Source organism: Benincasa hispida, chromosome 6 (assembly GCF_027475165.1).
Source record: "Benincasa hispida cultivar pf3 chromosome 6, pf3_genome.v1.1, whole genome shotgun sequence".
NCBI lineage: Eukaryota > Viridiplantae > Streptophyta > Magnoliopsida > Cucurbitales > Cucurbitaceae > Benincasa > Benincasa hispida.
In genome coordinates this window covers 1,081,213-1,094,571 of record NC_143483.1, presented here as the reverse complement: position 1 = coordinate 1,094,571, position 13,359 = coordinate 1,081,213, and the positions used below count along the sequence as shown (strand labels likewise).

Sequence of the window (13,359 nt, the reverse complement as noted above, 5' to 3'; positions counted from 1 at the left end):
AAAACATTTTTCGAGGGAACATTGTTTAGGATATAACATGCAGTCTCCACTGTAAAACCCCAAAACGAGTCTGGCAGATGAGCATAACTGATCATTGACCGAACCATGTTCAACAAGATTCTGTTTCTTCTTTCTGATACACCATTCTGTTGAGGTGTACCTGTGGCCAAGAGTTGGGACACAATCCTATATTCTATCATATAGTTATGGAATTGGAGGTTCATATACTCTCCACCACGATCAAATTGTAGTATTTTTATCTTCTTACCTAACAAGTTTTCAACTTCAGCCTTATACTCCTTGAACTTGTCAAGGACTTCAGACTTACGTTGCATTAGGTAGAGATACCCGAATCTTGAATAATCATTTATGAAAGAGATGAAATATTCATACCCACCATGAGCTCTAACATTCATCGGATTACAAAGGCTTTCTTGGCTCTGTAACCTTTTCCAGTAAAAGGTCGTTTGGTCATCTTGCCTTCGAGGCATGATTCACACACCGGTAAGGAGTTTTCTTCTAAACTCTTTAGAAGTCCACTTTTCACCAACTTCTCAATCCTATTGAGGTTGATGTGACCTAACCTTAGATGCCAAAGATGGGCATTTTCTTTAGGAGAAACCTTTGGTCTTTTAACTGTTGTTTCCGTACTGAACATTTCAGTGTTAAACAAGGCTTTTATGACTAACAACCTTAGTACATATAAGTTACTTTCCATTGAACCATAACCAATCTCCATTCCATTCTTGAAAATAAACACTTTATTCTCAGAAAAGAAGACGATATACCCTTGTTCAATGAGACAACTAATCAAGATTAAGTTCATCTTAATATGAGGAACTACGAAAATATTATCCAGTAACAGATAATGTTTCTTGTCAACAAATAACTTCAGTTTGCCTACAACAACTGCTGAAATAACCTCACCAGTAACGACTCGTAGAGTTATCTCTTCCTGTGGCAATGTTTGCCAGAAACTGAATCCTTGGTAAGAGGAACTGATATGATTGGTAGCACCCGAATCTAAGATTAAGGCAGAATCATCATTCTCTACCAAACACGTCTCCAAAACCAATAAATCAGATTTACTATCTTTCCTTCTCTTTTGGAGAGTAGTGGGATCAGTGTCAGAACAACTGACATTACTGGTTTTGTCATCCATCCCTTTGTGCACGATAAGTAAGAACCGACGTTAAAAAAAATCTTGCAACGAGTCCATGATCTCGTGTGCAATGACCATGTGCTCAACCCTTGTGGCCAAAACATCAGGTATGTTAACCAAAATGTGAAGTCGGGTCAATGAATTAGCCTTTATCCATATCTCATATGCATTGCGAACACTTTGCGGTGCATCAAGGGTTGGGACTTGAGAACACTCCTCAAACATGACAAATTCGAGGTCGTTTGCCACGAAATACGTTTTAGTACATGATTCTTTCCACTTTATGTAATCGATAATATTAAAGGCACTAAACAGAAATACTAACGAGTTGCTGAAAAGAAAAATATATTGACCTACATTAGGTTTTAAGTAAATACCCGTTGTAAAACAAACAGCATCCAATAAGGTATTAGCAAAACTAATATCAACCCCATGTGACATCTAGTTTCGCAATGACGCTTCAAAGATTTAGGACAAAAGCCGCCGAAAGGAGGTCAAATATCCCTCCTCTGAATTGAGAAGTTCTCAACCAGTCATTAATACCAGAACAATCTTGTTTCTATAACGACTAGCCATCGTTGATTTGGCTAAGAGATCATTAACTTACTTAACAATCTCCCATAAGTGTGACCCACCATTTTAGGCCCTAGAGATTTGCCCCAAGCAGCCAATCCAAAGGGAAAAAATCCGATTGGGGCAAAACCTAAAGCGACCCTATCCATTTCTGGAGTTCACCTTGATCTTGACCAACTGCACAAAACCCATCCGAAGATGGACGCTCCCAGGGCGCTATAAGGGAGTATAGAATGATCTCACGGTGTGAACCAATGACAGAGACCATAAATTGTGTTGACACACACCCTTCAGCCACTTACTATAAACACTCTCTCCGTCCACCTTGATATTGACCTATGCAAACACCATCCGAAGGGGGATGCTCTTAGGGCACCACATGCCAAGCATGAATCTCATGGTGTGTACATACAGGGAGAAACGTGAGTGGAATCATAGACATATCCGATACATCTCTTCCTCCCACTAAGTATTTTATAACCTAGGGTTTAGTTTACTTAGAAAAAACACGGCTAAGGATTTTAACTAAGTGACTTTTAGGTTTGCCTAAGAGTAACTTTTACCTTGGATAGTTAAACAACTTTTGATAATCATCCATTAAACTCTTTAACGGAGTCTTTGATCAATTGTCGCATGCTTGTAGAAAATCTATCTAATTCACCTTTCCAGGTAGGTTTCTAGGTAGGGGTGTTCTGTTTTCGTCAGCTTAAGAATCTCAGTCTAGACAGAATCTGCCTTAGACACAAGGTCCCTTATAGATAGATCTAAAACAAGTTTAATCTTTTATTTCAATCAATTTAATCCCATTAAACCGATTTTAAAAGATTATTCTAGATTACTAAACTATTTAGAACCATTTGAACTTAGGTCTATCTCAATCCAATTTTAAAAATCCTTTTAAAAAACTTGAGTTCATTCTAAATCCGCATGCAACTCTTTCTTATCGATTTTAGTTCTAATTTTCTTTATAACACTTATAAACGGAAACAACCAAAACCACAATGCAAAGCTAAGACATGCAATACATTTATAACGATTATAAACAACCTAAGTGTCATGCTCAATGCATTGTTCATTCATTGCTACTTTTTTGTTATCCTCTTCTATACGGAGTTTTACCGCGAGGTTCTCCTTGGATAACTCTTTTCGCTTGTGTTTGCGATAACATTTGAAGTCCTTCCAGAAAGGAGACAACTTCTCAATCACAACAATAACTTGGAACGACTAATTATAATTTTCAATTCTTCCATCTAATTAACTACCAACTTGGTATCGATCATCTTATAATCGAAGAATTTTTCCACAAGGAATTTCTTAGTACTAGCATCTTATAGCTTGTACTTCTTGTCTAATGCCTCCCACAATAGTTTTGATGTATCTTAGGCATTACAATAGACATTATACAAAGTGTCCTAAAGACCATTAAATATATAATTACGGTATAGGAAGTTTGAATGCTTCCATGCTTGCTTGCTTTGCAGCTTTTGTTTCAAGAGTTCCAGCTTCTGGCGGGGTAATTGAATATTCTTCCTTCAAAATATGAGCAAGATTCAGTGTGGTGAAATAGAAGATTATCTTTTGTTGCCATCTCTTGAAATTATCTCCCTTGAACTTTTCTGATTTTTCAGCATGAGGTTTGATAATAGGCGATCCAATGATGGTAGCAGTAGTGACATTGGTGGAGGAGTTTGCAGCCATTGGTTCAAATATACTAAATGTCTTCAGATTGTTGGGGGAAATGGTATATATAGATCTGAATACACTAGCAAATTGATTACACCTCAATTACTAGAAACATACACTCAATGTATAATATTCAAACTCAAACGAAAGCCAGATGGTGGAACAAGGCTTTGATATGAAAATAACTAAAGACTTGAAAAAACTTCAAAACATAGTTGAGACACACTTCCAGTAAGCTTTGTATTGAAGACAATTATTGGCTCTACACGGGCCAAGTAGATTAGAGTGATCGTCTCAACAGAATACAACGACTAACTCCGATAGAATTGCAATCTTGAACTACTCAGATCTGATAGAACTCTTGGATACTTGCTCTCAACTCAAGAACAAAATAAAGAAAGAAAGGAGAGAACACTTTAATTTAGAATGGGGCGAAAAATCCCCAGTTTGACCGAGGATGGAGTCAAATCGGAATTTTTTATTTTTTAATATATATATATATATATATATATATATATATATATTAATTGGCGGGGATGTGGGAAAATATCTTGTAGAGATGGAGATGAGGAGTCTTTCCACCTCGGCCCGATCTCATTCCCAACCCTAATTTGTCCAAGGAATTTGCAAATGTCATGACTAAGTAACTTTGCCCTAAACATCCCCTAAATACTTTATGAAAATTCCCGCCATTTTCCTTTTAGTTCGAGATTATAGGACTGACCTAATTATCGAGTCTAATAGAACACCGTACGATATAACTATCTTATTCGCGTTATATTCCTCATCTCTTTTTGGTTGTCTTTCACTTCCACTCACCTTTTTGCTTTTTCATTTCCATCTTTATCTCTTTTCGCATAGGTTTTCATCAGTATTTCATTCGCATTTCTTCATTAGATCAAGCTGATTATGTTCGGATTTGTTTAGCTCAAATTGCTGATTTAGGACGCCAGCCACTGCTCGAGCTTTGTATCTCGCTCTTCAATGGCTGCCGATACTGCCATTATTGCTTGGTCCGTAATCATGGTTGTCTCTAATTTTGTGCTGTAGTTGTCAATGATTGCTAGCAACTGAATTGATTGACCAAAATGTAAACGAATTTTCAGGGGTTCAGGTGAAGATGGTCAATTGGGATTGGGGAATAACGAAGAAAGGGAATGGGTTTGCGCCATTAAAGCCCTTGAGTCTCAGAATGTTTGTTCTGTTGTTGCTGGTAGCCGGAACTCCCTCGCCATATCCGAAGATGGGAAGGTCAGTCACGTTTTATTCGAATCGCTGTCTTTAAGCTTCTGTTTTAATTCACTTCTGGGCGTTCTGTTTTCTCATAGTTCTTACTTTTTGGTTTTGAATTTGTGGGGAATTTGTAGCTGTTTACATGGGGTTGGAATCAGAGAGGAACTCTTGGGCACCCAGCAGGAACCAAAGCTGAGAACGTTCCGAGCCAAGTGAAGGCTCTTTCTAATGTCAAGATTGTACAGGTAATCAATCTACGTGTGGTTTTCTGCTTGTAATTTTTGATTTTAGTGCTGAAGAACTCCTGTGTACTACTCGATTAGTGTTTTAGAAAAAGTTTCATATGGTGGTCTTGTTTTTTAGGCAGCGATTGGGGGATGGCACTGTCTGGCTGTGGATGATCAAGGCCGAGCTTATGCTTGGGGTACTTGAGTTTCTTTTTAAAGCTTATTTGGGAATTGGAAGCATGTATAGAAGTGCTAAAACGACACAATCATGTATCGATCAATTGTTATCTTCCTAAATGAACATTCTAACAGTTATTCTCAATATTGTCATCATAGTCACTGATATAGGATCCACAAAATCCGTTAGTTAATTTCTTTAATATGTTTTTGAAAGCTTTAGCTGTAAAATAATAATGGGCTAAACTACCATGGTCAATTCTGTATTAGTATGACATATACTAGTGAACTTTATTTATCAAAGAATAGATGGAAGTTGATATTTTCATTCTATTTCTAGGGATTCCAATTTACATAAAGGCTACGACTTAGCATGTAATCATAGATTGGTGAACTTTTTATGTATCAGGGATAAATCTCATGTGAATCTTAGAAGACAAATCTTGGGTTAAAAACTCGTGGCCTTCCCTCAGAGTGCAAGTTTCAAAATCTTTTTGAAAGAATTATAGTCTTGTATTTACTATCATTTACCATCTGGGAGATCAAATGTTACATCTTTGGATTGAGTTTTAACGTTGTCTGTATTCTGTACTAGCTTCATTTCATTCCGTTACACTCAGTTTTCTTTTGGTCTTGAACCAAATGAGAGTTGGGTTATTTGGAACTGGAACTTATTTGGGGAAGGTTTTCCTGGCACCTCATATTTTAGATCAAGCTAGGCAAGTAAGCATGTAAAGTCTGTATGGTGCAGGTGGTAATGAATATGGTCAGTGTGGTGAAGAACCTGAGAAGAAAGATGACACTGGTAGGCCACCGAGAAGAGATATAGCAATTCCTCAACGATGTGCTCCAAAGCTAATAGTTCGTCTGGTAATATATTTGTGAGCATTTAGATTGGATCATGTTTGTGTATTAGGCAGTTACTTGTAGATGCTATGCACAATACAGCTTGACCTTTCTGTCTTACACACGATCACACTATTGGGACAGGAACCCTTTCAATTAAGCTCGTCTGCTTAAATTTCTGGAAATGAACCATTTGGTCCATTACCAGGAAAACATTTTCTTTAACGTGTTTGATAATTTATCCGATGAAATAATTCTTGTGATAGCTATTTGCAATATGATCTTTTTAGTCTTCGAACTAACATTCTAGCCATATGCCACTTGAAGATATCTACATATCCCACACTGAGCAATTTTTTGAAAAGGAAACAATTCATTGATATAAGAGAAAAGCGAACAAAAGCCCAAAGTACAAGAGGGTTATATAATGAGCGGAATAACAACCGAATACCAAAGGGATCAGCTAGCGCACCCGGGCATCTCAACTAGGTTGACACCCCCTTAGCGCCCTCATCACATCCAAAAACAAACTAAGACTAGCTATAAATAAAAGAATAGCACTAAGCATTACACTCCCCAAAATGAACAAACACAGGGGCAAAAATAGAATCAAACAGTTTGAAAAATCAAAGAGAACCGCTGGCTACTGAAGAGGCTAAAAACCATCACTTGAAAGGGAGGGAAACACTCTCCAATTGAGATTGACTTTTGATAAACTATAGCTATTAAAATGTTTGGAGAGGATACACCAAGAAGAAGCAAGCCGACGGGCTGCTTCGAATCGATCTTGGCAACCAAGAGCCTTATCATGAGACACCCTTTGATTTCTTTCAAACCAAAGGTCTGCCAAAAGAGCCTTGACCGCATTAATCCACAATATACGGCTGGATTTGTGGAGATTTATACCATCTAAAAGCTGGATTTGTGGAGATTTATACCATCTAAAAGCTGCAGCAAGTTACCCTTAAAATCATTGCTCATAACCCATGAAAAGTTGAAGAAGGACAGCAACTTCTCCCAACACCAAGCTGAATAGGAACATGCAAAGAAAAGGTGGAGGGAGTCTTCAAACGAATGTAGGCACAAAGGGCATATTGAAGGAGAAATATAGCTGGTTGCCAACTTTCTTTACAAGACTGAAGCTACATTCAGCTGACCAAAAAGCATTATCCAGACTAAAATATTAATCCTTCGCGGGCTGTCCCACACTGAGCAATTGTGATGATGATATTGAGAATGGAGAGCAATCTGGTATGGGACAGACTATATTCATGGTTGTCCTCCAGAAAAAGGAAAAGAAAAAGAAAAAAAATGCTATGGTGGTATTCATGGTTTGTCTAAGGTAGCTTCTCCTGAATCTAATGGATACATAGCTAGACATTTGTGTTTTTGTTCAACGAATGCTTAAATAAGTTCACTTTTGGATCAAACTGTGGAGCAGGATTATGTGTGTCAATATTTGCTAGATTGGACGAGCAGACCAAGCTTGATTGCGTGAGCAATTTTTCTGACATTATTTTGATTTTTTATTGGGGCTTGCAAATGTTATGGTACCCCAATGTTTTTAGGGCTCGTTGGAATTCTCCAATAACAGATCATGAAGGGGTTGCCCTGCATTTGTATAAAAGAAATAAATTAGTTGACTGGTGACCATGATTGATGAAGGGAAATAAAATGTTATCATCTTTTTTAGTAACCATGTCTCAGAATAGCTTACAAGTACTTTGACTAACCTCATGAGACAAGTGCTCAGTTTTACAACATTTAGTCCCAAAGAACTTCCAGATTATTTAACATCCTAATCACATAGTGAATGTGGTTTTAAGTCCATGACTTCAATGTCATTTGAATTTGAAGCTTGCTTCAGAGACAACAAGGCTTCTGAGGTCCATATTATTCTTGATTTTATTACATTATAGATAAATTTGGCACGTTTGTTCCTGACATTACATGCAAGTAGGTAGACGCAGATCAAAGATTTGGTTTGATTCTAACATGACTCTTTTTAATCTCTTAGGGCTCTGTCTTGAATGCATATCTCATGGAAGATTGTTTCATGCTTATCTCAAGTTGGTTGAGAAACGCACTCCTTTTTCTCTGTGATAGGTTGCTGCAGGAGGTACACACTCTGTGGTACTTACACGTGAAGGACATGTATGGACGTGGGGCCAACCATGGCCACCTGGAGATATGTATGGTCCTATAACTTTTAATTATGATATCACCAAACATTTCTATTCTGTTTACTTATTTTGAACTATAATGGACATTTTTGCACTGTCATAGTCATCCATATAGATATGTTCATTAATTAGATTTGCTTATTTTAAACTACAATGGCCATCTTTTTCCACTGTCGTGAACATTTTTTTTGTGTCACAACCACTCTTGTCATTATCGTTATTCTCACATATTTAACTAGAATTGTTTCAAGTACTTGGTCTGTTTTCATTGTATGCAATGATCTAATATATTGAGAATATTGTTTGCAGAAAGCAAATTTCTGTTCCTGTACGGGTTCAAGGTCTTGATATGGTGAGGCTTATTGCAGTTGGGGCATTTCATAATTTAGCTCTCCAAGAAGATGGAACTTTATGGGCATGGGGTAATAATGAATATGGACAGCTTGGAACTGGTGACACACAACCAAGATCACAGCCAATTCCTGTTCAAGGGCTTTCTGGTCTTATTTTGGTTTGTGTTCCATTTTTTTTTTTCTTTTAGACAAAGATATATTTCCTATGTTTAGCCATTAAAATAAAAGCAGCTGATATGGCTACCTTGTTAATTAATTTACCACATCTTTATCCAAAGGTTGATATTGCAGCTGGAGGATGGCATTCAACTGCATTGACAGATAGCGGAGAGGTATGCTCTCGCTCTCTCTCCACTTAATATTGAGGGGTTCTCTATGCCAATATGTATTGTCGTACACTGATATCAATACATATTTTGAGTGAAGTCAATCTCCATAGAGGCTAGAGCTGTATAATTGTTGGTGTTTGCTAGTGCATTTGAAAAGAAATACCTTCTACAATTTCATGAAGCAATGATACTTCAATCATTTTGGCCTGGCATTGATTCTAGTACAAACTACGAACATGAAATAATGTGTCGTATGTCCTTGTGATGGTTGTATTCAAATGCTTATATGTTAAACATTGATCTGCACAATAATCTATCAAATCCATCTCTTTTCTGAGATTTGAGAAGACAAAAAGTTTTAGTTCATAGCTAAAGTAGCAGTCTTATGTCTTCGATCAACATGGTTTACATGCTTATGATAAAATTTACTGATGAATGATGGACTCGGTGAAGATTGAATGATACATCCTCCATTGTCTATGTTCGAGCATAAAGAAGCTTACTGCTATTGCAGGTTTATGGATGGGGGCGAGGAGAACATGGGAGGCTTGGGTTTGGAGATAATGACAAGAGCAGCAAAATGGTTCCCCAGAAGGTTCAACTTCTGTCTGGAGAGGATATTGTTCAGGTACAAATGCCATTTTTATAATTGTGCCCCACTAATTCTGCCTAAAGCTAAGAACTTAAAGGCTGGATGAATTTAGATTTTAGAAGGCTGTAGTGAAGTAAGGATATTTAGTTTGATGCACGAATGGGAAAACAAACATTTTCCTTTGGTTTCATATATTCGAGTTTTGACCTTCTATAGTATAAACCTTCATTGGTAAGCTGATATAATTCTGGTTTGAAAAGGATTATGGTATCTTGGATAAACCTATCGAACAAATAGTTTCTTAATAAATAAAAAGAGAGTATTCTATCTTTTGATTTTGGCTTGCACCCCTAGACAACAGAGTGATTACCAAAAGGAAATAAGTGCCATTGGAGTTTTTTCTTGAAAACAAGAAAAGACACTTGAATTAAATTTCAGGATCATTCTGAGAATTAATGGTTAGAGTTAGAGATGCAGTTTTTATCTGACAAAAGTAGAAATCTTTTGAATATGCAATAATCTCATTCATTGGTACAGGTATCATGTGGAGGCACACACTCAGTTGCAGTAACCAGTGATGGCCGCATGTTTTCGGTTAGTCTTAATCAACAACCTTATTTGAGAGACATCATCAAATGATGAAACCGGTTATGAATTTTTGTTTTTCTAATGTGTTTTTCCTAAATAATTTCAAAACGAATACACTTTTAGAAGTACTGATGGAGATAGTTGATTCAAAATCTTCTTTCTAATAGTCTATTTTAGGGATAAAATCATTATGTCACTTAATTTTGGACGTTATCTTGATCCATCAGCTTTCAGCTTATTCTATTTTTGTCTCTTTTAACTTCTGAACTTTGTAAACCATCATGGGTTGACCTAGTGGTAAATAAGAGAACATCCCCTTGATAAAAGACTAAGAGATCGTGGGTTCAATCCAAGGTGGCCACTTACCTAGGATTTGATATCTTACGAGTTTCCTTGATATCCAAATGTTGTAGGGTTAGGCGGGTTGTCCCATGAGATTAGTCGAGGTGTGCGTAAGTTGGCTCAGACGCTCATGGATATAAAAAAAAGCATTATGATCTTTGTATGATTTATTTGATCCTCGTTATGTTCGTTCAAATTAGTTAACTGAAACTTGATATGAGAGATGTTTGTCTAGACAAGTAAACCACATAAAGACATGTGGTTGTTCAAGTACTAGATTGTGAAACAACTTTCGATGTTTTTGTTAAATGTTTAATGGGAGAATTAAACTAATTCTTGTTTCTTTTTATGCATGGTTCATAGACTTTGGGAGAATAAATAAAAATTGAGACACTAAAGTAAATCATTTAAACTTTTAGAGACGAAAACAAAATAAAAAAAAGGTTAAATTACAAAATGTACCCCTAGTATTGCCTTTGATTTTTGATAAACATTTCAAAACTATCTTTGGAGTAGAAACTTGTCAGAATGTTGAGACTTAGAACAGTATGTTGGTGACGTGGAATGGGAGCTGGGACCTGAACATTGCCACACCCATTCCATGTTCCATTTTTCATCCGAAATTCTAATGAATTTTATACTCCAAGGATAGTTTTGAGAAACCTTAATGGAAGGTCCAAGTTAATATTGCAACTTTGAAAGAATAGGGATATCTTTCAAACAAAAGGCAAAAGTTAGGACTATTTTTTGCAATCTAGCCAAATAAAAAGTGTGAAAAGTTGAAGGATCACAATAGTGTTTTAAGTCACTATTATCCAAAAGCATCGTCTTAGATTCACTTTACTCTATAGAACAATTTTGAAATCCACTTCTTCTCATTAAATTATTTTGAGAACTCTGTAAGAAACCATATTGAAGTTTGGGATTCTGAAAGCTCACTGTAATTACGAACTGTCAAATCTTTGTTATTATTAAATCACTGATTGATCAAAAAACTTAAACTGATGGGTAAAGGTAAATTTAATACTATATCATCTAACAGTTATATTCTTCTTTCTTGTTTGTGTGTGGCAGTTTGGGCGGGGCGACCATGGGCGGCTTGGATATGGAAGGAAGGTAACAACTGGGCAACCAGAGGAAGTTCCGATTGACATTGCGCCGCCTCGTGGGAGCGAGCATGGCCGTTGGATTGCCAAACTTGTTGCCTGCGGTGGCCGCCATACATTAGCTCTGGTACAATGGAAACCTGAGGATTAAGCTAAATAATTAATGGTGGTTAGATCCTTAAGATGATCATATTTCTTTCTATAATAATTATAGGACAAGACAACATCGATTTGCAGCTCTGGTTTTTGTCAAGTCTGGAAGAAAGGATTGTGCACTGTTGACTGTTCTGTCTATTCTGTGTAGTAATCTTCCATGCATCAGATCTACGTAATAAAAAACCAGTTTAGTACCACCTTTCTTCTTTCTTTATCCGACAATGTGGGTGTGACTGATGGAACTTCAACTCTAAAGAATATAATATATATATATATATATATATATATATATATATATATATAATATTTATTTATTTTGGGTGAAAAAGAGTATATTATATATTAGCATAAACAACTAGAGATCCTCCTAACAGATGAAAGTTGCTTGGGGATACAATTCAAAGGAAAAAAAAGCTGTCTTCAAAGGAAGACGAAGAGGTATAAAAAAGACTTGGAAGCTAGACCTCCAAATTTGCCAGATTATAGTAATTTTGTTATAGCATCTTTCGTAGAAACAAAAATCCACCGGTCCAATAGAAGAAACAATACTAAGGATTTCTTCTACAATGTTTCTCACTTCCGCGAGATCTTTACAATTCTTGTTAATATTCTTGATGATTTCTAGGCAGTCTGATTCTACAATTCTAGAAGGGGTAGGGTGCTTTGATTACTATGATGAACAACATTTTGTTAATTACATTAAAGAGATTAAATTACATAATTAGACTTTGAATTTTGACTTTTTCTTAGGTTTGTCTAGCCGGTTTTGAAACTTTCAATTTTGTATCTAATGAATTTTTGAACTTTACAAATGTCTAAATGTTAAATTTTAATTCTCTATTCCAAATGTTTTTTTTCCAATAATTTATTAAATTGAAAAAATATTAATTTTACTTTTACTTTTAGTTCAATTTTCTTTTGGGAAATTCGTATGAATGGATCAAATTTCGAGGTCCACTTGAAATTTAGCACAACTTTCAAAAACACTTGAATTTTGACCTTCTGATGATGTCAGACACATGTGAAATGTCTGTTTAGTCCCCAAAACGCTTGATGTTGCACATGCATCGCATATTCTCGTTCGTTCATCTCGTTTTGGACTCATTTCTCTCGTGCCTTCCTCTCGTTCTTCATCAGACGATCGAACGTTTTAAATTTTAAATTTTAATCCGTCGGCTTCTTCCTCTTTCTTTTGCCTTTCTTTTTCTTCTTTTTTCTTCTTCTAGCTTTCTTTTCTTCTTCTTTTTGAATTCAAATGAAGGAAAAAATTCAAAAGAAAAAAAACTACAAAATTGATGAGGAAGAAACCAGAGGAAGAAGCGAGAGGAAGAAATTAGAGGAAGAAACGAGAGGAAGAATTCAAAATAAGGGAAAAAAATCAAAGAAAAATGATGGAGAACAACGTGAATTGGGGAGCGAGATGAAGGAGAAGAGGAGCGAGAGGAAAAAGTGAGAAATCTGTGTTGCGTCTGGCCTCGCGCACATTTTGGGTTAAAATGATACTTTCGCATGCGGCTGACGTCATCAGGAGGCCAATTTTCAAGTGTTTTTGAAAGGCGAGTCAAATTTCGAGTGAGCCTCAAAATTTTGACCCATCCGTACAAATTTTCATTTTCTTTTGTCAAAACCTTTTTTTTTTGTTTGAAAATTTGTCAATTTTATTTCTTAACTTTGGATGTTATTTCAATAAAGAAAATTAAAAGAAAAAATATATCATATTTGAGAGTTATATATTCTCTCATCCTCCACCACTTTTATCGCGATTACTTTAAGGCCACATTTACTAATCCATAATCAAAATTGTCACAA

General features: G+C 36.1%; 1 protein-coding gene across 1 annotated transcript; it reads left to right on the top strand.

The window, feature by feature from the left end:
* Nucleotides 1–4,160: 4,160 nt before the first annotated feature.
* Nucleotides 4,161–11,747, top strand: LOC120080209 (ultraviolet-B receptor UVR8-like). Its single transcript, XM_039034786.2, has 11 exons — nt 4,161–4,431; nt 4,525–4,669; nt 4,786–4,896; nt 5,015–5,075; nt 5,807–5,925; nt 8,008–8,093; nt 8,394–8,595; nt 8,716–8,769; nt 9,281–9,394; nt 9,896–9,952; nt 11,363–11,747. The coding sequence occupies exons 1-11, from the start codon at nt 4,403–4,405 to the stop codon at nt 11,543–11,545; spliced, it is 1,161 nt and encodes a 386-aa protein (XP_038890714.1). The 5' UTR covers nt 4,161–4,402; the 3' UTR covers nt 11,546–11,747.
* Nucleotides 11,748–13,359: the final 1,612 nt, after the last annotated feature.